Source organism: Rhodnius prolixus, unplaced genomic scaffold (genome assembly GCF_049639745.1).
Source record: "Rhodnius prolixus isolate KJV_2025 unplaced genomic scaffold, Rpr scaffold_6, whole genome shotgun sequence".
Taxonomy (NCBI): Eukaryota; Metazoa; Arthropoda; class Insecta; order Hemiptera; family Reduviidae; genus Rhodnius; species Rhodnius prolixus.
In genome coordinates this window covers 13,751,771-13,777,047 of record NW_027411634.1, presented here as the reverse complement: position 1 = coordinate 13,777,047, position 25,277 = coordinate 13,751,771, and the positions used below count along the sequence as shown (strand labels likewise).

The window sequence follows — 25,277 nt, the reverse complement described above, 5'->3', positions numbered from 1 at the left end:
GACTTAAAAGGGAAGGCACAATAAGCCTCTTGGTGGCTGCGGTGCCGTGGGGCATAGGTCCCGTCCCGCCGTGTAAAATCTAAAAATTTAAAAAAACCATCCATCCTACTAAGCGGCTAAAACAGAAGTTGCTGGCTTCTTTTCCGTTTGTTCACATTTTATACCACAAAAGACATTTCTCTGACAGTTAGCACTTTCTTTTCCTTTTTTTAAATAATCTGTCCTTATTTTTATTATCTATAGTCTACCGCTTTCTTTCTATAAGTATGCTGTGTGTAACTTGGGCAAGGACCTTATCTGATAGTCTCCTTTTAAAGGAATGGCCATTCCATACCCGTCAAGTTGTTTTACTAATGATGTCCCCATAATTAACAAGCTATTAATAGTTTCTTTCCTTTTACATGTAACACACTCTTCTAGAGCCTGCTTTGCAAAGTTTGCAGCTAATTCTCCGGGAGCTTTCATATGTGAAATGAACAGATGTAGGTAAGAGTACCCGTATACCAATAAAATTAGAAGATTTTTTCTATTTAATTGGTTGGTCTTCAGTAATAAGTCTACCATTAAAGATGCGATCGAAATCAATTTCTCTTATCTTTAAAAGCAGGAAATCTGATAGCTGAGCCAACTGACTAAAACAGTAAACATGTTTTGTAAGTGATAGCCGTTCATGATGGGACCTTTACTTTCTTAATCAAGGTCTTTTAGTTTCTAGGGTTAAACACTTAACCCAATTTCACAATATAAACTCGTCAAACTGAATGCAAAAATAATAAACAAAATCCTGAGGAACGCTATCCTATGCATTTTCAAATAAGTATTTGGAATTACTAGTTGTAACACATGTTCTGTACATTTACCCTTTTTTTGTATCGTTTCTGCTATATTTTCATGTAGATTTAAAAGATTTAATCCTCCTTTTCTGCAAATGTTTATATTTATTTTTCTCTTTGTCTATTCAGTTTGAAAATAAATAAATACCTGTAAAGTTTGTTTTTTTATATAGGTTTAAAATTGGACATTACATGTACCTGCTAAACATTCATAAAACCTACAGCGAAAAGAACTGCTGCAGATCACAAAACTCAGTATTGATTTACGACTTTACCTAAAAAATAAAGAATAATGGGACGAAAGTTGTATTAATAATAATAACTGTATTTTATGTAAACTTACACATTACAGGGGTCCTGTTTTACAGATTACATTTCATCAACAATCTTAATGATTAATGTTCAGAAAAATAAATAAAATTATACCTGTAGTTTCACAAATAAATTGCAATAATAATAGGTAAAATATATAATGACAAAAATAGTTAAATAATAGTACAAAGTAATAAAGGAGTTCACCGTCTCTCTTACATACCATAATTATACCAAAAAACAATTCTTATTGCTTCTTTAAAGAAAGAGAAATAGGTAAATTAATAATAATAATTATTATTATATATTTATCTATTTGATTTATAGGACTCACGTCCTGTCTCAAATACAGTTGGTTACAGCATAAATTAATACAAATATATACAAACATAGGCACCAAAAAACTGAAAGAAACACTTTGAAATATGTCATTGAAATAAGCTCGAAGGAACAGCTCCATTGTGGTATTCCATGGTATTTTTTAAGTCCTTGAAAATAAGTAAAAAGATAAATAAAGCCAAAATAATTAAAAAAGAAATAAAATACAAAACATAAATTAATTTTTTAACTCATTAACTCCTCCCTTAAAGTGAAACATTCACACAGATAACAGAATACAGTTTTCATTACAGCTCTACTGCACTGAGTTAACACAAAAAGGTAAACTGAAAGAAGCTCTGTCCTTGTACTTTTCTTGGATGCTAAAATATGCAGGACAAACCATGAACATATATGGTACAAATCCTCTTTTAGAACATTGCCACATAAAAGGCAATTACTGTTTAAATCAATTCTGTACGTGGTATTTCTTAATTTTAATGAAAATGTGTATTTATTAATTGTCCTAAGTTGAGCAAATAAACGTGTGTATGATATGGGTAATTGAGTAAGGAGATATTGTTGCGGGATCGAACTACGAGGGTCGTTTGAAAAGTCCGTGCAAAAATAAAAACTACTTAATTTTTTGGGGTAAACCTTTTTTATTTTTCAACATAGTCTCCTTTAAGGCTTATACACTTCGTCCAACGCTGCTCTAGTTTGTTGATCCCTTCCGAATAATAGGATTTGTCCAAGTCTGAAAAATAGCCATTCGTTTCTGCAATCACCTCCTCGTTTGAATAAAATCTTTTTCCCGCCAGCCATTTCTTCATATTGGGGAACAAATAGTAGTCCGAGGGAGCCAAGTCTGGAGAATAGGGGGGATGTGAAACGAGTTGTAACCCTATTTCCATTAATTTTGCGACCACAACTGCTGAGGTGTGAGCTGGTGCGTTGTCGTGATGGAAAAGGACTTTTTTGTGGGCCAATCGTGGGTGTTTTTCTTGCAGCTCGGTTTTCAAACGGTCCAATAACGATGAATAATATGCACCTGTAATAGTTTTACCCTTTTCCAGATAGTCGATGAGGATTATTCCTTGCGAATCCCAAAAGACAGTCGCCATAATCTTTCCGGCCGAAGGAACGGTCTTCGCCTTTTTTGGCGCAGATTCCCCCTTGGTAACCCATTGTTTAGATTGTTCTTTGGTCTCAGGAGTGTAGTGATGTATCCATGTTTCATCCACAGTGACGAAACGACGCTTAAAGTCCTGCGGATTCTTCTGGAACAGCTGCAAACCGTCCTTGCAACACTTCACACGATTTCGTTTTTGGTCAAGCGTGAGCAATCGCGGCACCCATCTTGCGGATAGCTTTGTCATGTCCAAATGTTGATGCAAAATATTATGTACCCGTTCATACGAGATGCCCACAGCACTAGCAATCTCACGCACCTTCACTCTTCTGTCATCCATCACCATATCATGGATTTTATCAATGATTTCTGGAGTAGTAACCTCAACAGGGCGTCCAGAACGTTCAGCGTCACTTGTGCCCATATGGCCACTCCGAAAATTTTGAAACCACTTATAAACTGTTCTAATCGAAGGTGCAGAGTCACCATAATGTTTATCAAGCTTCTCTTTAGTCTCCTGAGGCGTTTTGCCTTTCATAAAGTAGTGTTTAATCAACACACGAAATTCTTTTTCGTCCATTTTTTGAAAATCACTCGACTTCCTCGATTCAAACGAATGCCAAACACAAAGAAATAGACCGATCTGGCTGAAACTTGGTGTGTGTTCTTCCAAGAGATGCTACTAACTAAACATAACCTCGATACGCGCCAGTAGTGCTATCTCTCTGACTTTGCACGGACTTTTCAAACGACCCTCGTATTGTATAGCTGAGGGTAAAGAACACCACTATGAGTCTATGTAGTCTCATGTAGTCTATCCAAATCCTGATTCACAAGAAAGTCTATATTTTTCTGAAGTTGGAGAAATCATTGCTGAAAAAACTTCAGGGTCAGATATTCCTAACAGGCTAGACTCAACGCAAAATTAATAATAATAAATATATCATATAATTGAACATACGGTGTACCAAATTAAAAAATAAATAAATACAAATGAAATGAAATAATAATAATAAATAAATAAAAATGAGTTCTGAACAAACTTAAAATATTACTTTCATATTATGGCTTGAATACATTAAAAAAAGGTTAACAAAATTAGTTTATCTTTTGAAATAAATTTAAGAGAAAGTAATTATTGTTCAATTAGAAGGATAAAAGATTGTCCATGAATTCTTAATTATTATTATTAATATTATTCTTTCACCATGATGGATCTTAACTTTAGTATTTCTATAATATAAATAGTACACACTATTCAAATGTTGGATTGAGCAGATTGTGAGAAGACCAGTAAAATTGGTGTAATTATCTACATTGAGTATATATTTACATAGACGATGCCTTCTAAGTGGTGAATATATTGAACAGACCAGAAGAATGTGCTCCAGGCTCACCTTTCAGTTTAAGTTACAGAGGGTACTGGCAGAGACTTGTCTTGGGACGAAAGTTATATCGAAACAGACACTTTTTAGTCAGAGATTCTTGTTATCCACCAGATTCTTTTGTTAATATCTTCAGATAGGAACCCACTGAGGGTCCCAAACAAATATAACAAAGAAACACTGTCATCCTGAACATTTAAATCCTGCATTGGGTCCTGCAGAGAGCGGTTGACGTGTGTAATAACTATTTGGGTCTATCGTGTCTAAAGTGCAAACTCTTAATTCGAGTAAAAAATGTCTACCTCTACTATAAGAAGGGAAATTCTAGACCACAATCAAATTTTTCAGTTTAATCATAAAGTTCGCGCCACATCCTAAGAAAAAATAATAATAATAAAATAATAATTTTGTAACTCGAAACCCAAAACTTTGTTCATTGTTAACTGTTATCATTAAATGTTTTAGAAACAGCACCGGAAATAATTTCAAATAATGCAAACAATTTTATCATTTATCTTTTAGTTAAATTTTACAAAACAGAAAGTTCATTTCAAACTTTAACTTTAAACTTTGTTCGACTTGTTTAAAGGGAAACATTATGCTTAGAACCAGTTAACTGTTTCGACCTTGTTGGAAAAAGTGTCCCCTACGTGCTTCGTACAAATTAAGCAATTCGTCAAACCCAGAGTATGTTTGATATGAAATTGGGTTGCAATGAAATGACTATTATATATTTTTTTTTCGTTATTTATTTCGTGTACATTTATTCATTTATTTATATTAACATAAATAAGAACCAAAAACATCAAAAATAAATTTCGTTGCACTCGAATTGTTGTTGATCTGGTAACACCTTGCTGCACACTGATTTACTTTCTTCGATCGGTCAAAAATATTTTCTAAATTACCTTATTATCTCAAATACGCATACAAATGGTAGTGTTATGAGGAAATCCGACAAAGAATCATAAAACTTGGAAAAACCTGGTGCCACTAAATAAACTAAGCAGCTTACTCCAATACTGTCCTTGCATAAATACCAAATTGCAAAGAATGCACACTGCTGCAATTATCCCGAGTAGGTTGCAACATTACAGGTCTGGTATTTATGCATCCCTGACCAGATGATAAAATACAAACAATTATGCAGGTTAGTAGCCCACGACGCAAGTTGCATGATCGCTAAATCTTGATCCCCGCACATGAGCCAAAAGCTCCGCCCCTTGAATACAGGTAAATAAGGAACAAAAGGATCCTCATCCCGTTTTTTATAACCAGGCGCGCCACTTACTGCATAGTCCAGCCTAGCACAATATATTATGAATTCGTTATTGATTCAGTGATGACTAAGGAACGGATTTTTATGTATTTAAAAATGCCAAATATTTAACTAAAATATGCATTTATTTTCGTCAATTTTGTGGAAAATATGTGATTTTCTTAAAAAATTTCTGGAATATTTAAGTAAAATGGACATTTTTTTTTATGAAAATGGATTTTTTTTGGGGGTGGGGCAAGTTATAATTATTTATACAAGAAAAGAACATTTTTACAATTTATAATAATTTATTAGGAACAAAATAATTTGTTTTTACAAGTTATAATGATTTATACAACAAAGAACATTTTTACTATTTATAAAAAGATGTGTTAAATTTTCAATTTTGAAAACTTCACTCTTCGAAATTGTTTGCAACCACATGAAATTTCAAATGTTGGAACGTAAAGTGACGACGATCTGGGCGTAAGATGTAACGACTAAAAGATCGTTCAACATCTACAGATGTTGTAGGTGCCTTGCTGAAAGAAGTTATCTCGTTGGTTGTAAAGGGTATACGATGTTCTGAGGTGACTTCTGTTCCACTGATATCAGAAATCTGGCAGATGGTCTCCCACCCTTTGTTCTTGCTCAGTACTTCTACCAGTTTTGATCTGATCAGATCTCCCTTACTCCCAGGTATTCCTTTCACCTTTTCGATGACTTTTTTAACGTTGGACACGTTTTCTGTCAGTCGAACATTTTGGGACTCAAGTTGGGTAATGGCTTGTGCAAGAAATACGCAATTGTCAGAAATGAATGCAAGGTCGATCCTTAAATTAGGTTTCTCGAATAAAGACTTGGCTGTATTTATTGCTACTGCTTCGTCTTCGAGATGTGAAAGGACATTCTTGATTTTATTGTAGTTTTCATAGTAATACTGAGCTGCTTCCAGCCAAGTACCCCATCTTGTCAATATTGGTTCAGGTGGAAGGCACAAGTCTGGATAGAGATCTTTTAGCATTTTAATGCGACTTGGTGCTTTTAAAAACACTTTTTTAACCACTGTGATTCACAGTCTGTGGTTCACAGTTCCTGTCAACCACCTCCCAATTATGAAAATATGCCCAAAATGAAAAATATGTACATATTTTGATTAAATATGTAGAAATATTTATTTATTTTAATCAAATATGTATAAATATGCGTTAACATCCAAATAATGTGGAAATATGTGAAATAAAAGTAGGCTCAAACGGCTTAAAGAGTGTCAGTATGAATACTTCTAGTTGAAAAACGTCTGTAAATTGCCTAGAAAAAAATATGTAAATACATACGAATCCGTTCCCTAGTGATGACTAATTAAAGACAAGGATACATTTACGAAGACTAATTCATACTATATCTATCTATTAGTTCTTTTTGTTTCGACATGGCCTCTAAAATATTCCAAACTTCTTGCAGTTTACGAATATATTTTAGTTTTAACGAAAATTACAAAATTAACTGTCGATGGTCACTACTGAAAACGCATGACCAATATACTCGTCTTAACACAAAATTTTACACCTTTTTTCATGAGGAATATCTTCGTCATAAACAGTTAATTGGTTAAAATATATTTAAACATTTCCCTCACTTTTATTAGTGTACTTCTAATGCTGGGCATGATATTTCAGGGAAATACCACCGGTATTTCAGTACTTCCGTTAAAGTGCGAAGTCAATTTACGTGAACAATTCACGGCTCACCCGGAAACTTTTAAGAACAAGTTTCTGAATTACTTTCTTAATCCCTGAATGCTAATTGTCTTTTCGTAACAAATAATCCGAATTATTTAAATACATCAAACATTTCCAAGAAATAATTGTTTGTAGAGTTTTTTTTTGAACCAGCCTACAGCTTTGTTTGTTATCTAATTGTTCTGGCTAAAGAAGAAATATATTAGCGAGCTGTAAAAGTGCAATTATCTTTAAAAAAAATTGTCTATTATAATCCAAATAATAGCAGTAAAAGAAAAATCGTAGAAGTTTTTCCACTACATATTTCTGTTTACTACTCTTAAGGTTCAAAATTTAAAATAACACTTAATTTTTTATTCTTTCATCCAATGAATTGTGATTAAAAGAAGAAGAATAATAATAATAATCAATCAAATGATGCCAAGAACAGGTACGAGTATATTAAAAAGGAAATTGGAATCTGCCAGAAAACAGTGAGAGCACTCCTTTGATAAAGAGATTTAGCAAAACGTTTCCTTCCTTTTTAAACTAAAATAATTAATTGAAGACGAATATAATATTGAAAGAGGATTTGTTAATTTATTAATACAATTATAAAAGTATCTTTTACTCCTTTGATAAATACTGCTAAACCCCTTCCAGCAAATTGCAGCCCCAATGTGAACTATAATTACATATTGTTTGTCCACATCTAGTTCACTATATATTTGGTGCGCTTATACAAACAGTTTCAAAATATAGCACACTGGTTTATTACTGAACTCCAGTTGTCAAATATCTAATATCAATTATACTGGGTATAATTATTGAAACTTATTGTATAAACATAGAATATTATCAATTTTATAATAATATTGATAGACAAAAACATATTTCGCACTGTCCATTCAAACAAGTTGACTTATACAAATAAACACCTGCTACTTGGTTTGCGTAACATGCATTTATGTATATATACATATATAAATATAAACTCACGGCACGCAACGTCCAGTTTTATGGTGCCCATTGCCAAGAACGAACGCTATGGATTCTCAAATTCTTATCAGCATTTTAGGTAAGTTCGTCACAATTTTTCTTCTAATTTCAATTTACACCCTAAGAAAAATGTTTGTTATCAATAAATGTTTATCAATTTGATAAACAATTATTCGAGTGCCTTAAAATTTTAATTGTGGGAAAAATTAAAAAGCAAAAAAGAAATATAAGATGAAATATTGTTTGAGATGAATGCTAATTTTAAATGCAACACTAGGACAATAAATGAGTGCATTCTTTGCTACTTTTTTAAGGCGTTAATATTGCTGATCTTAAAGTTTGCATTAAGTTTAACAAATTTATATTAATAATTGATTTGTGAGAAACACTTCGACAATTACAGAAACAATTCTGATAAATAAATTTAATAAAAATGTACTTTAATTTCTTCCTAAATCCTTTTCTAAATCTTAACACTCACTGAGAAAACTTTTTTGGAATCCAATGTTTCAAAATAATTTGTCAAGCCAAAGACAGTTTGAAAATTCAATATTTCTTTTATTAAAAAAGAATTGTAAAAATTCATTTAAAAACCATAATCATCTTTTCTCTATACATTCATTAGGTTAATTCTTGCCCTGAATTCGTGTAGATATATGATTTTAATTATTCTCGAATTAAACACATTTGAGATCTGCTAAATAATAAAAAAAAAATGATGTTTTTATAAATTGGGTTCAATCAATAGTGTGGGTGTCCTCGTTTCTAATCTCTTTCTGTATATTTTGGTTTATGTGGTTAGGATAAACAAAAACGGGAAAAAATCACAAAAACTTCACTTGGTATTTGATTTAGGTACATCGTACAAGCTTTTAGCGAAAAGGTCAATGGAGGCCTATTTATGGAATAAATTTGACGTTTTTTTTTGTATTTTATAATATTGTGTTTACGATTCTCATTAAATTTGGTTTGGTAGATTTCTTTTTCTCGATAGATTCTGTATTTTCTATTTGTGGAAGTTCAGAGAGAGACGGACAATTCAGCATCCTTTGTAATAAGTAAAATCTTTCTAATTCTTGACTTTTCTTTAGATATGTGTCAGATATTTTCCTAAATTCAAAATTTGTTGAAAAATCGTTTGTCCAGAAGAGCTGAACAGTTTTCACTTTTTCTTTTTCTTAACATCGATTCCATCGATGATTTTATCTAATCCTTTACTGTCACCTTTACTGCATAATCTTTCTGCTAAAATTTATTTATTTATTTTCTGAGTTCCGGAAGAATCTTTCCGTAAGACTAATTATGGCATGCTCACAGTAGATTTTGTTACAATTTCGTGAAAGAAATACAAATTTTAAAATAACTTCAGATAGTGAAATGCAGCATTATTTGTGAGGAGATTGGGCCTACGAGAATTATTAATATAAATAATGTGGTTGGAGAAGGCTATACATTTTGTGTGAGTAAGAATTAGACCTCCTGCTGTTATTCTTACTTAGCACGTATTGCAGACATCTTTCTACTTCCATATTGTCTTTTAGCCTTAGCTACTTTCTCATTTACCAGTCCTTTGATTTGGTTTATCTTTCAAAAATGTACCTCATTTAAGAAAAATTTTCTTTTTGGCTGGAAAAAGAGCTTAGTAAATTCGAAACAATTCAGTTTATTGTCTTGTTACCTGTGTTAGACAAAATAAAATAAAGTGCACCTGGTGGGCGAAAAATAATGATACGACTTAGTCTTTTTAATAAATTACATTGTTCTAAATATTTAATTTGGCTGGCACGGGCTGGTGTACCTCAAGGTAGTATTCTCGGACCGCTTCTCTATACTGTGTACACATCTGACCTACCAACTGACTCAAACACAGTGCTCTGCACTTACGCTGACGATACTGCAATTCTCTCTTCAAACTCAGACGCCACTACAGCTTCATCTCATCTACAATATCATCTACACAAAACCCTGGGCCAAGAAGTGGAGAGTCAAATTCAGTACTCAAAAGTGAGAACAGATAACTTTTACTCTGCGTCGTAATTCTTGTCCCACTTTAAAATTTAACTCAATTCCTCTTCCTTCTGCTAATTTAGTTCGCTACCTTGGGATGTACATCGACAAAAGACTAACGTGGAATCCGCACACTAAACTGAAAAGACTTGAACTCAACCGACGAAACAAATTACTACTGCGACTAATTGGCAGACAATCTAAGCTGCCACTGGAACATAAAAGACTAATATATAACTGCGTACTCAAACCGATCTGGACTTACGGACTCGAACTGTGGGGTTCAGCCAAACTTTCTAATACAAAAAAGATCCAGTCCTTCCAATCCAAAATGCTCCGTCAGATTACTAATTCTCCATTTTATGTCTCTAACACCACCCTCCATAACGACCTCAAGATCTCAAGATACGTAACTGACGAATCTAAATCTAAATATAGAAAATTCTTTGACTCTCTTCCACTCTGTACCAATCCTCTTGTCCGAAATCTCGCCTCTAAAACGATTCCAGATCGTCCTCTACGACGATTGAAACGCTTTGGCCTCGTGACCAGCTTCAATAGTACAAGAAACTCCAGCGAGAGTGTTGCCGGTGGGCAGCTTCTCTCCTCAAGCTCTTCTCAAGTGTTCTCCTCAAGCTCTTCTCTCCTCAAGCCTCTCCTGTCATGAAGTGTTCTTTTATCGTATTCACTCATTAGTCATTACATTTTATTCTTTGTAGATTGTGAATAGCCAATTAAAAAAAAAAAAAAATATTTTATTTGGATGTAAGTAATTCAAAGAATCCTGCCTTAAAATAAATATTCATGAAATGAATTTTAAACGTAATCGTCAGAGCAATATCTGTGGAAATTTAAGAAAAAGTCGGTCCAAAAAATTTTATTTCCCTTCTGATATAAAAATTTGCTTTTAACTCGAAATTAATAATACTTAATTCTCACTAATACTAAATAGTAACATTGTATCATTCACTGAAATCGTACTACAATAGAAAACGTCCAGTTCAAAAACGGTTTTCTAGAAAAAAGTTGTAGGCTTACAGGTGTGCAATGAGTGTACTAAATTTAGAAAATTCATTGAAGAAATCTTAAAACAAGAGAAATATACTAAATTTGATCAAGGATTTCGTTAACTAATATATATTATGTAGGGTAGCAATAGTCTCTCTAAATTCATTCCACAAATCATATGTCTAACTTTTTTCAATCTTTTTTCTTGCCAAAATAGTAAATAGTTTCCAAGTTTTCTTTCGTTTTTTGCAATGAGTGAAAAAAAAGAGTAACAATCGCCTCAGTTGTAACATTTATATTAAATGTTAAATTAAATAAAGGATTATTTACTTTGATTTGAAACATTGTCAGGACTGTTTTGGATGAAAGGTGGAAAAATTCCCAAATTCTTTATTATTACATAAGCATTTCTATGTAATATGCCATCCTAATACTTACTTAATCTTATCGAATGCTAGATCTATTTACAAAATTTCAAGTTTAGGGAAATTGGCGTCACTAGAAATGCATATTTTCTGATATCTTTTTAGCTTTTAAAACTCAGCGATTGCTTCTTATCATTCTTCAATGTTAATTTCCTTAAATTGGATTTACTAATTCTTTTCATATAAAGGAATAATTATAATTTGTAATTTTATCCGCAAACATGAGATCCCTTAGACTTGCCCTCAAATGTGCCAGTTCAGTGAACTGTACAGGTTTTACCACCACAATATTTTAAGAAAGTTGCTTGAACAGAGGTAGTGCGTATCTTTTGAATGATACTTCCTTTCTAATTTTTGTAAAAACCCTTGGCGAAGAAATGAATTTTTTTTATTTTGAAATTCTTTTTATAAAACTTCGTTTTTAGAGAGTACACGAAGTTTCTAACAAAATTACTTTTTTATTGTAGTGTAGAGAAGTAAAATAAAATTAATTACAAATTTGAAATTTAAATAAAATGAGTAAATACCTTTAGAATTGCAACAAGAAAAAGTATTGTAAGTAAATCACAATCATAAAGAGGTAAATCATATATTTGGTGAGCTACGAGATAGTGCGAATAACTTTTTAATAAAACAATTTCTAGCTGGTCTTACTTTAAGTGGATGATATGTTTGATCTAATGAATATAGACTAAATCTCAAATTAACGAAACAAAAATATCTCAAATTAAGATAGGGTAGTATAATTCTTTAGCCTAACAAACTCCAAAATTTATTGACAACGATCATGAAAAAGCCAATAAATACTCGAATCAGCCTTACACTAATAATTTCGCAAGTAATGAAAAAAACCTTCTTGCAGCAAGGACTGTGCTGAAACTTTTTCCAAGCTGATTGTTACTGCAATCAAAAACAGTTATGCTGAAATATTAAATATGCATTTTGAATATTCCAGTTCACTGTAATATGTCTCATAGTACAATCTTATCAATGCTATTGATCCTTCTGAGTATAGTTAAGACCCATTCTTCATATACTTCAGGCATATCGTGACTGAAAAAACTGCAAAGCAGCATTCTAGTACTGAATAAACTTCAAATATTCTGAGAAATCCTGATATTACGCATCAAATACGCTATAAATACTGTGAACCCACAATTAAAATTATCGAAAGATTTCTCATTGATTTTACCGTTCTTATAATGTTTGCTTGCACTCTTGGTGACCTGGTAAACGCTTGAACTGTTTGGAGTGTACTTGATTATTACCTTTATTACAATGATGGTTCCAGAATGAAACATACCAGCGGTCTCCTTTGACAATGGAGATCTCTTATGATGCCTCTTGATCGCGGTTTATCGATTTTTTTTTACTTGTATTTTAGTTCGACGAATAAAGGTCTTTTTCTGCAACCATGTAGGGAAGTTCTCATTACTCAATTAAAATCAGCTGTGTAATGCCCAACTTCCCACACTAGTGGGGGGAAATTCCCATTAGTGTCACTTTCCGCACTAGTGTGTGGAAAAACTTTATTGTGCTTCCTTGATATAAGAAGTTTTGTTATTAACATAAATATTTTCCGTAAAACTCTAATAAGATTATTTAACGTAACTAAATAATTAAAAAACGAATATTAAAAAATGAAATAAAAATTGAAAGGAATATAGAAATAAAAATAATACTTTAATAAATAATTAGATATTTTTAATTATAACAGTTAAAAAGGTTATAGTGTTACCTTATAGAAATTTAAAATGGATTCTAGTGATGCCTGTTTAGAAAACACTCCTCCATCAATAAAAGAAACAGCAGAAAATGTAATAAGTAATGTAAATACGTAAGTAATCTAAATAATTGTAATATAACAATAAATGTTTATAATAAATAAATTACTTTTTGTAGACTGTAAAAATGAAATTTTTAATTTTTTTAGTTAATAAATCTAATGGTTGCAGAAAAAATATAATATTTAACTCGAGTGTTAAGTATTTTCCTCACACACGGCAATTTGCACTTGCACTCGCCTCGCTTCGCTCGCTCGTGCGTGCAAACCCTGCCTCGCGTGAGGAAAAGTATTACTTTCCACACTTGTTAAATAAATAACTATTCCCAGTTGTGAGAAATTAAAACAGGTAGAATTACTTTAAAAATGGAATTACCAGTGTACTGGTATAAAAATTTAGATTCTTAACAAGCAAAAAAAACTGCATTTTTATGTTAATTAAAATTAGCCACAGAACTTTAACGATTTTAATAATAGCTCTGGAATCTAATCTAAAATTCAACCCTAAGAGCTATCCCCTAACCCTAAATACATTTCTCATAAAAATAAAGTTATTATCATCGGAAATATAAGGATTTTTGTAAATTCAATGATAAATCCTTATATACAGGGTGACCAGAGTTGAATGCTCCACCCACTTTTTTTTTTAACGGCGGGAAATTTCGAAAAAATAAATTACACGTATTTAATCATTTTTAGTCTAGTTTATTTTCAGTGATTGACCCATTTTTTTAAACCCCTGTATCTCGAGATACAGCATCCAACTTTGTTTTTTCAAATGGAACGTTATATTTTTTTTGCATATTTTTATAGTATTTGAGCTCCTAAAAAAAAAAAAAGAAAATAATTTTTTTGAAATCGTTAGGTTTTTCAAATGTTATGGTAATTTAAAATATGAAAAACAAATTTCAGTTTATTGCCGAAATTACTTTATTCTTTATAAAGAATCTGTTCAAACTGGGCACAATCAACGGATAGGCAAGCCAAAACTCTAGACTCCCACGCTTTGCTTGTAGCAGCTCTTATGGTAGCGAAGTCAAGATCTAGGCAGGCTAGAGTTATTCGACGTTTCAGACCATCGACTGAAGCCACGGGATTAAGGTTACTGTACACTTTATTTTTTAGATATCCCCCACAAAAAATAGTCCATTAGGGTTAAGACCAGAGATCGAGGTGGCCATTGGATGGGACAATGAGTCTCTAAGCACTTTTCATGGAAATTTCTGTCCAGATAACCTCGAACCACTCTCGCATTATGTGCCGGGCAACCATCTTGTTGAAAATACATATCTAGCCGACGTTGTAGAGGAACATCTTCTAGCAGAACTGGCAAAATGTCTCTTAAAAAAAAGTTAGATATCTTGCACCAGTTAAGTTGTCTCTGTAGAAGTATGGGGCCGATAAGTTGATTTCCTGTAACATCACACCAAACGTTTGTAGAAAAAACAACCTGAACGTCGAATAACTCTAGCCAATAAATTAACTGTACTAGGTGAATTACTATAATTTACCTCACAATAATATTTTTTACATAAATTTATAATATTCTCATGCCAAAACAGTTTTTTATTAATAATTTCTTGAGCAAGTAACTTGGTTAACCTGGAATTATCTAATGGCAATACTTTATGGATATACTTGATGTGCAAAGATAAAGTAAAGATACTCGTATATAACTGACTGTCCCCTGTTTCCAAATATATTATACAGTCCGGAGAATTTCGTGAAAGAGAGAATGTCAATTAACTTTTTATCGTATAAAAATTTAAAACGGAATTTTACCATAAATGATTATAAGATCCGTTTGGACAGGTGGAGTTTTTCCTACCAGTAACAGGTCCTGGACTGTCCATTAGGCAAGGCATTATCTTGGAGGGAATTCATTAAGAACACGACAGGTAAGGCAGAAAGTTAGCACCACATCTTGAAATCAATCAAAACCAGTTTGAAGCAAGACTGTGATACTACTAAATAAATGAATTTAAATTGTCTAAGACATCCGCAATCTTGTAGCTGATGCGTTAAGACCACTTCGCTAAAGAACTCATTAAATTTGACCCGAAAATTATTATTTTTTGGTAATCAGAATCAGATAAGGCACAATATTTTTTGTTAAACTAACAAAAGTTTGTAATGGTCTGTTATTAGCTGTTCCTCAGTGCCAGTTTAGCAACTTTCCCATTAGGCTTTGCCCCTCTATCTCTAATAAGCCAGTCGCTCCAAGCTCTCTATTCGCTCAGCTAATAGACTTACTTTCTCCGCTAATAAAGGCCTAACCAACCAGTTGGCCGTAGTTCCACATCAACAAGGAATACAAAGAAAGTTAAAAAAGCATTGAGAATCGTTATATTGGGGAGTATATCCTATTTGAAGACCTAATCGAAGGACTAGTTCTGCTGTCTATTGGTTTTAACATTAAGAAGTTTACCAATTGCATAGCTTCCAATGTTTTTTTAATAATAAAAAACCATTTTTATTACCGCGGTAAATAATGCCTCATTTAGGGGGCGTGATTAGCGAGCCTAAATCCTTAGAAACTTGGTTTAAACAAAAAATAATCCTTCATCATAGGCAACATTGTAAGGGCGAACCACGCGGTGTGCGGATCGTATCTACACAGGACCAACAAAAGGTCCTCTCCTCTTTGCGTAGATTACAATGAGGAGGATGATTTCAAACATATAATAATAATATGTCCACGTTATGTGGTAGAAAGGAAACGAATGTTTGACGACATATACAGGTATTTAGATGCACCATTTCGCTACGAAGTGCCGGGCAACCATCCACCAACATCTATCTGCTGAAATCTATAGCAGAGCTAGCAATGAAATATGATTGTATTTAAAAGTTACAGCCGATTAGAATGAATGCAAGCAAGATAATGATTAGAGAAGGATTACGTGATTTTAATTTCGGTTAGCTATAAGGATGGCAGGAATATAGAGTACTGATCCATCCATTAGTTGTAAGTTTTCTGTAAATAGTTGTATATAGTAGAGGGATGAATGTGTGAAGCGAATGTATCTATAAGTAAGAATGGAGAGTGAGTGATATTCTAGTGATAAACACCTAGACGATGATGGCTGTATGGTGAAAGCCAATGCCAAAAAAGAAAACAAAAAAAACTTTGTAAGGACATGGTTTCCTCAATTTTTTTGGGGGGAGGAAGATCTCTAGTTAAAATGAGCATATTCATTGCCATGATTGCCAACTGCATTACTTGTTAGTGAATTTCATAAACAACCTAGTGTTTTTCTTAAGTTAAACGATATGTTTAAAAAAAAATAACACAGTACACACGAGGAACACAACGTACATTCTGTCAGAAAAAGCCTCTAAGATAAAGGAAAATCAATAGAAATGTCTTCAGCAGCTGACGTGGATACGTTTCTTACAAATTCAAGTTGCTAACATTAAATTAAATTTTCGTTGTAACAAAAAAAATGTTTTTCCGCCAAAATTGAACCTTGAGTACCGTTAATTCTAGAATAATTATTCTCAAATTAGGTTTTATGAAACCACTCATTAAATTACATTAATTTTAACTCACTATACTTTCTAAAAATCAGAACGAGGTTATAAGAAAATAAGAATAATTAATTTCTTTTATTTCATTTATACTATCTAATTTATCATATTGAAGTAATTATATGCCCTGTTAGTTAAGTCACGAACATTGATTGACTAGTTCATGAAGTAATACTTTAAAAAAAAAAAGTTAAAATATAATACGAAATCGTATTTAAATATTTAGTGTCAAAATGTTAATTAATCAGGAAGAAATTTTTAATAAACGTTTCCTTGAATAGAAAAAGAATAACTGAATAAATCTTCCATAAAAAACACTCTCCCAAATTTTTTAATTCGAGACATGCATTTCTTTTTCTTTTTGGAAGCTATTCTAAATGTTTAACTTACGACATTGACGTTTCGACGACATTCATGAAAATGCTTTTTGCAACAATAATAGTGTGCATAACAAAAAAGATCTGCCAACGTCTCTTAACCAAAGCTTCTGGTGTGTCACTTATGGATGGATTGCCGATAATGGCGCAGTTAGCAATGGATAATTTAAATCCTTTCTTTAGAGTCTTTAGAAGCTAGCTAAAAGATGGAAATTTAAATCGAATTAAAAACTAATTCAATTTCTAATGTTATTATTAAGAAGATACGTACTTCCAGTCAAAAATATGATCTTAAATATTATATACTGCACGAGTGCAGGTGTAAATTTCAAATAAAAGATATAAAAAAAATATATATATATATTATATTAGCAGTAAAAAGAACATATTTAACGGTAACAACTTTACAAAATTACCACATTGAAAGTGAAATTACATCAGAAATAAACAAGAAATTTTATCTGCCTCCAACGTTAGCCAACGTTGCAAAGTGCACTTTTAAATTAAATTGCTTGTCTGGGCGCCAATATTTTCAACTTCGACCCTACATTAAATAACTTTAAATACTAAAACTTCCGATATATATTAAATCGATTATCTAATAATTCAAAGAGAATTATAAATTCAATTCTTACCAAATGGAAGTCGATAAACTTTACTCCAACGTCTCCACCATAACATTCCATCGAACATGATTACAGTAAAACTTCATACGAGGGTCGTTTGAAAAGTCCGTGCAAAAATAAAAACTACTTAATTTTTTGGGGTAAACCTTTTTTATTTTTCAACATAGTCTCCTTTTAGGCTTATACACTTCGTCCAACGCTGCTCTAGTTTGTTGATCCCTTCCGAATAATAGGATTTGTCCAAGTCTGAAAAATAGCCATTCGTTTCTGCAATCACCTCCTCGTTTGAATGAAATCTTTTTCCCGCCAGCCATTTCTTCATATTGTGGAACAAATAGTAGTCCGAGGGTGATCCACAGTGACGAAACGACGCTTAAAGTCCTGCGGATTCTTCTGGAACAGCTGCAAACCGTCCTTGCAACACTTCACACGATTTCGTTTTTGGTCAAGCGTGAGCAATCGCGGCACCAATCTTGCGGATAGCTTCGTCATGTCCAAATGTTGATGCAAAATATTATGTACCCGTTCATTCGAGATGCCCACAGCACTAGCAATCTCACGCACCTTCACTCTTCTGCCATCCATCACCATATCATGGATTTTATCAATGATTTCTGGAGTAGTAACCTCAACAGGGCGTCCAGAACGTTCAGTGTCACTTGTGCCCATATGGCCACTCCGAAAATTTTGAAACCACTTATAAACTGTTCAAATCTAAGGTGCAGAGTCACCATAATGTTTATCAAGCTTCTCTTTAGTCTCCTGAGGCGTTTTGCCTTTCATAAAGTAGTGTTTAATCAACACACGAAATTCTTTTTCTTCCATTTTTTGAAAATCACTCGACTTCCTCGATTCAAACGAATGCCAAACCCAAAGAAATAGTCCGATCTGGCTGAAACTTGGTGTGTGTTCTTCCAGAGATGCTACTAACTAAACATAAGCTCGATACGCGCCAGTAGTGCTATCTCTCTGACTTTGCACGGACTTTTCAGACGACCCTCGTAACTTAGAATTACAGGTTATTATCTAATAGTAGATGTGGTACAGCCAGGAACTAAAAAAAAACAGCTACCTCCTTGAGCTAAGCACCTTGCCCAACTGGCTATAAAATATTTTCAGCTCACAAAATTATTTAATACAGAAATAGAAATTAAAGAACCAAATGAAAGAAAAGAAAAATCCACAGTGTAAAATGTAATGTGTAATCTGTACAGGGTGTGGAGAACTTGAATGATTGTTCAAAACCAAGAGTTATGGCCTGTATCTTCGCTCTCTGGACCACATTGTTTTTAGCTTCAGATATGCTATGAAATCCACAGAGAACTCCAAATAAAAAAAAAAATAGCAGCCTTGATGGACTAGATGACAAGTAATATCTCCCACTCGTAAAGAAATATCTGGGTGCCAATTTCATACTTATTACATCCCGATTTCACCACATACTGCAACATTTGCAGTCAATACTGCTATCCTATCAAGACTTTGCTGATCATGTTACAGCAATATCTCGGTGCCATCAAAACAAACTGCAATCAAAACTAACTGTCAGAAATCTACATACATTTCATTCTCTCTGCGGGAATGTAAATGCCCGACAGTTCATTCATCTAAACTTCTTTCCCACAGAAAACTGTGATTCGCTGCTATCTAAGACTCTATTTAAACCTTCTCACTCACTAGATACAAAAGACAAGCCTTAAACAACAGATTTCTACTACTAAAACGATTACTCATGAAAAAAAAATTAATAACCTCTTCATGATATTCATTTACAAAACCATAATTAGACCTGTATGGTCTAACCTTGCTGTATGGTTGAGAAGATGCGCCAAATCTTCCTACTCCACAAAATGTAGACCTTTTAGTCTTAACATTTACTACACAATACTGACGCACATTACTATCTTTTAAAACCTTAACATACACTTTGTTAATAATACATTTAAAACAAATTACAAGAACTTCTATGTAAAATAACCCAGACTAACTGATCTCACACAGCAAATTTCAGTACACCTATATGTACAATATAACACTGCAATGACGAAGTGGCCTAAGGATACCTTGGATAAAATTGGCTTGAATGATCTCAATCTGGAGTTTCAATTTTTCAATAAATATCTCAGGGGATCTAATAATCTAATCTACTATTCTTTTAAATGAAAAAAGAAAATGGAAAAGAATGTATTCTGAGATCATTTAATGTGGAAAAATTCTAGATTGAACATTTATTCATCTAAGTTTGCCTTGCTACATTTCCTACATTTCTTCAAACTATCAAGTTATAAGATTGTTAATTGGCTTGGAATCTAGGTAGAAAGATCAGGTTGTATAAAAGGAATGAGGTTAAATACTTAACTCAGCAGCTAGAAATAAAAGACTGTCTAGTAAAGCCAAAGTTGCCATCCAGAGAAATAGTTGAATAAATTTACATTGTAATGCCCAATTCACCTGGCCTCAATGCATTAAATGAACTCCTGCAGTTGTGGAGGTAATAGATGATTCCGCGTACATTTTACTTTGGACTTATTTCGAAGTATGGTGTGTACGTACGAGGTGGAATGGAAAACTAAAAAAAACTTTGTGAAGAAGAAGAATTGACTGTTATAAATAATGCGAAGGTTAGATCCCTCACATTGGATCGAGGAGAATCCGGATTCTAGCAAGGTTAGATAGGTAGTAGAGTTTAAAAATGTGATTAGGTTATGCCCATTACTCAGTCAGCAGGTGTAGTGCGAGACGGAAGCAATAATGAAGTCGAAATCTCTACACAAAACTGATTTATCTAAGTCTAATGGTAAATGAAAGTCTGAAACAGGTCTGGGATGCAATAAACATGCGTGCCTACGGGATTAAATCACAGAAATTAAATTATATATGTGAGTAACTGTATGTCTGCAGGTAAAGAAATATTTACTAACTCTCTTATATTATGCTCTTTAGATCAAAAGTTCTTTCTCCCGTCAAAATACTGCCTTTTTTTTGCATTGATCACTATTTTACTGGTAGATAACTGGCTCGCGGAAAAATCTGGCGTGCACACACTAGACTTTCTCTTTTTATAATTTACTTACGTGTGTTGCGAGATATTTATTCTGTAGATATTTATTTTGTCAAATAAATATTATCGACTGTTATAATTAATTTTAATTGCTCTTGAGAATAAAAAAGTTGTTTCCATAATTTTTACTTTTTTTAAGTGATAGGGTAATTATGTGTGGTTTCAGCAGTGCAAATCACCCTCAAAACTGGGCAAAACAATTTTCAATTTCTTTTTATTCTATTTTGAGAAAATAATAAAGTAAAAATACAAATTAAGTCTTAAAGTAAGTAAATAAATTCATTGCTATGAAAGTTTTGTGAGTAATTTAAATGTTTGTTTACTGGTTGTCAGGAAACAAATACTTGGAATTGAGTTTTTAGCTGAATAATTTCGGGCAGATTTGATTTCTAAATTAAAAAATCGAAATAAAGAATGAAAAGACAAATAATATTGTTTTAAGTACCACCTTCTATTTTATACTATTTAGTTAAGAGTTAATTATAAACAGATCGCTCATTCTCGTTTTTGATTCCAGCTACCAAAGATTAGGTTTACTTGTAGTTAAACCCAGCACGTGCATGGAGGATATCTGTACAGGCTACGCTAGTTCTGAAACTGCAAAAGCAAGTCATTAGAATTATTTTCAGAACTCACAAACTTTAGTAGTTTCTGCCATTCATCCTATTGATATTGCTTTGCTTTTTTGTTTTTCTTTGAACTATTTTTAGAAAATCAGTGTCTATCACTATAATTATCGTGCAAGGACTACAATAAAATTATAGAATTATTTAAATTTAGTTTTTCACTTTATTTCTTTTTTTGTTTCGATTGATATTGATAGTTTACTTCTTGTTTTAATTTTTTATAAATATTACTTTTCAAATCCTATTCCTTTTGTTGTTCAGGGGTAATGGAAGTAAATAAAATTACTAGAGAAGCACGTGTTCGGAGAAAAAGCGAAACACGTGTCTGATAACATGTTTTGCTCAATTAAGCCAATAAAAGAAGACATTCCTTACTACCGCAAGGTCAACATTCTGAACATCGTACACATCGGCATTGGAATGTGAAAGAATTCAATGTTAAACGAGAGAAATTGTCTTTCTCTTCTTTTTTACTTAGTTTCAGTTATTCTTGTTTTTTTTTTTTAAGTAATTCCTTTTTTGTAATTCCCTTTGATTGTCTAGATGTCGACTCATAATTCTTATAATTGAAATTTTTTGTAAGTATTTAACTTAAAATTATAATCGACCATTTATATTAAACTTACATTTTAATTATTGTTAAAAGGTGTTAGATGGTATTGGTTTGATGTTAAAGAAAGGAATCATTTCCAACTTAGCACCTTCTGAACTCAAAACTGATGACTGAACCAATTTGCATTGGTTGTTCAAGATATAGATTTTTTATTTTTTTGCTTTGAGTAGAGTTGAACAGAGTGTGTGAGATAAGCATGCTGTTTCCAAATCTGTAAGAGAAGAAGTACTTACATTGAGCAATTTCTTGCAGAACGTTTGCAGAATTTCGCCTGCTTAAACTTGGCTATATGAGTTCAATATTTACGCTAAGGTTATAGAGGAACTTTCTTGGTTCAACGATTGACGATTGTAAAGGGTTGAACTAGATGTCCAGATCAACTAAACAAGGCGGCTAAAGAGACTCGCCCGTGACACGATCATGCGATTTTCATTTGACTGCGTAAATAAAAGTAAAAAATACAATTTTAAAATATTAAGAACTAAATAACATTAAGAAAGGCAAGAGAGATGGGCTGTTATAACTTTACAGCTGAAATACTACAGAACTCATAATGTTTAATTAAAAATAAGATTTGTAATTTTCAATATCAATATTAAAAAATAAAATTATAATTCACAAAAAAATGCCACAAATTTTAAATGAATTGAAGCAATACGACCATTATTAAACATTATTGTTATTATAATCCATTTCTATATCGTGAAGTAATTAAACATTTTACCGAAAGAGTCTCTTATTTCCAAAATTAGCAAGCACTTTAGAATGGTGAATATTAATTAATGTTAATTAAATTAATTTGGTTAAATTCCTTGCTGTTGACAAGTTGTCAGTATAGTTTTCAGTTTTATAATATCTGTTTATTTTTCTTATTTGAAAAAATTTCTGCTTATAATCAACTTCAGCCAGGAATATTTTATTCGATATCTACAATCTATACAATAAATCCGTGCTCATGCAGAGAGAGCAGCAGCGACTAATCCGACGTGGAGAGTTGTCCAGTATTGTAATGCTGGCCATATTTTACATTGATATATTAGAAAAACGTTATGTAGTATCTTTGGCCTAGATAATTAAATAGGTAAAAACGGGCAACTGTAATTTGATGGTGGAGAATTTTAGATTAAAAGGCCTGAATAGGAATTTTTAATTTTTATTTTTAGGTCAACTTCTATAAATGGTAATTAATAGGCGTTTCTTACATAATAAAAATACCTTTTTCTGTAATACTTTTCTTTAATTAAAGATTGTATTTGTCTTTTTAGCACGCCCCAACTTTTTCAAAAAGTAATTAGTTTCCTATAAAAATAAATTGTATGGGTTGAAAAAAATAATTGTTAAGATTGTGCAAAGTTTATAAACAAAACAGAATAAAATCAAATTGAACAATGATAGTAAATTAAAATCAAAATAAAACATTCACCCTGTAATACATAAATATTGTGTATAAAAGAAAAATTAATATTATTTATGAATCAATTTTCAGAGATATGTTCAGTTATCTAAAATCTAAAATAGTAATTTTCAAGTTTTATGACGTTTAGCTAATAACGATGTTAAATTTATCTTAATTCTACAGAATTCAAAAGAAATTATTTAGTCAAGTAATAGTTTAATTAATTCTCTTGTGCTCTACTTAAATTTGTTACTTTTTATGTTTACATTAAATAGTAAGTTACGATTGTTTACTCATATTAATAATAAATTTACTAAAAAAAACAAGTTATATAATTTGTAACGTTGAATAATACATGAAAACTAATCATATGATATTTTATACATAAACAATCATAATCAGTTGGCAACCGTAATTAATCATGTGAATATCTCCCCTTTTTTAAACCAGACTAATTTTAAACTCAGATCCAGTTCTTTTCGTCTGGCATGTTGTGCTCCTGCCACCTTCTACCTTACCATCGTTTAGAGGGGTGATTACCTGGCGTAAATTCTGATTTCGACATTAAATGGTCCCGGCTACCTCTATCAGATAAAATCGCGAACTTATTCGTTTCACAATTCTACCATTATAGGCCTCTGGAGTGAATTTTACTCTTATTACATCATCGATGGCTAGTGCTGGCAGAAATGAAATGAAATGACTTTTTTTTTTTGTTACTCTTCTTTTCTTGCTTTTGATTCTCCTAGTCATACCTTCCGCAATCTTTGGCTTTAAGAGATCGTCTAAAACTGGAAATCCTATCATTAGCGATCTAGAAAATAGTCTCGATGCTGGACTACTATTCATCTCTGAATTAATTTGGTGCGTTTATCCATTTCAATCTCCTTAACAAAAACTTACAGTTTAAAATGTTAAGTATAAGGGTTGATTAAACGCCAAAAGGTACACAAATCAGCAGGTAACCAACATTTCATTCATACTTCATTGATATTATTTAAGTAATTTTACTGCATTAACTTTTTATTAAATTTTTTAGAATTTATTAGATGTCACAGACCCTTATGCTGGCCATTTCATTCATTATAAGTTTTTTGATATAATAATAAAAGGTGAGTAATATCAACATAATTAGTTATAAAAATTTAAGTAATTTTACTGCATTAACTTTTCCTTCACATTTTTAGAATTTATTAGATGTCACAGATTATGAATGAAATGGCCAGCATAAGGGTCTGTGACATCTAATAAATTCTAAAAAATTTAATAAAAAGTTAATGCAGTAAAATTACTTAAATAATATCAATGAAGTATGAATGAAATGTTGGTTACCTGCTGATTTGTGTACCTTTTGGCGTTTAATCAACCCTTATACTTAACATTTTAAACTGTAAGTTTTTGTTAAGGAGATTTTTGTACCTTTTGGATAGATTTTTCTTTTTGTCTATTATTTGGGTGGGGCAAACTCCCCTCCTTATGAAGCATAGCGTCGAGACTTTTAAAATACAAGTCTGAACAAAATTTCGATTCGAATGACACTTCATTCATGAAAATCGGTTCACGTCTCGATAATTTGAAACGATTGCTATACTTCCTCTTAACAAGTGTAAGAGCAGAATGTCGTTTTAATGTTACGTAGGGAAGCCATAACCCTATGATCCTACCAAATTTTATCAAAATTGGGCCAAGATTTACAGAGAAAGAAATACCTTTTTTGTAAACTGCGTAGCACCTAAACGCGTGAACCGATTTTCATAAATGAGGTGTCATTCGATTCGGAATTTTATGTAGATGTGCCTTTTGGGGGTCTCGATTTACAGAGAAATTAGAAATAATAATTTTGGAGGGGGCCTTACATAAAGGGGG

The 25,277-nt window shown here is 32.2% G+C and overlaps 1 protein-coding gene and 1 long non-coding RNA gene across 3 annotated transcripts in view; one reads left to right on the top strand and one right to left on the bottom strand.

Annotated features, from left to right (window-relative positions):
* Positions 1–7,876: 7,876 nt before the first annotated feature.
* LOC141461157 (protein yellow-like) overlaps positions 7,877–25,277 on the top strand; it is a 32,261-nt gene continuing 14,860 nt past the window's right edge. The window contains exons 1-2 of one of the 2 annotated variants that reach the window (XM_074141925.1): positions 7,891–8,037; positions 22,268–22,466. In XM_074141925.1, the coding sequence (XP_073998026.1) occupies positions 22,436–22,466 (31 nt within the window). In that variant the 5' untranslated portion in view covers positions 7,891–8,037; positions 22,268–22,435. Of the gene's footprint in view, positions 8,038–22,267; positions 22,467–25,277 lie in introns of both variants that reach the window. The other variant, XM_074141924.1, reaches the window with a different exon arrangement.
* On the bottom strand, positions 12,799–19,351 carry LOC141460895 (uncharacterized). The gene is made up of 3 exons (XR_012462418.1): positions 17,725–19,351; positions 17,103–17,288; positions 12,799–14,594 (listed from the first exon to the last, which is right to left on the bottom strand). It is a non-coding gene; the product is annotated as an uncharacterized lncRNA (long non-coding RNA).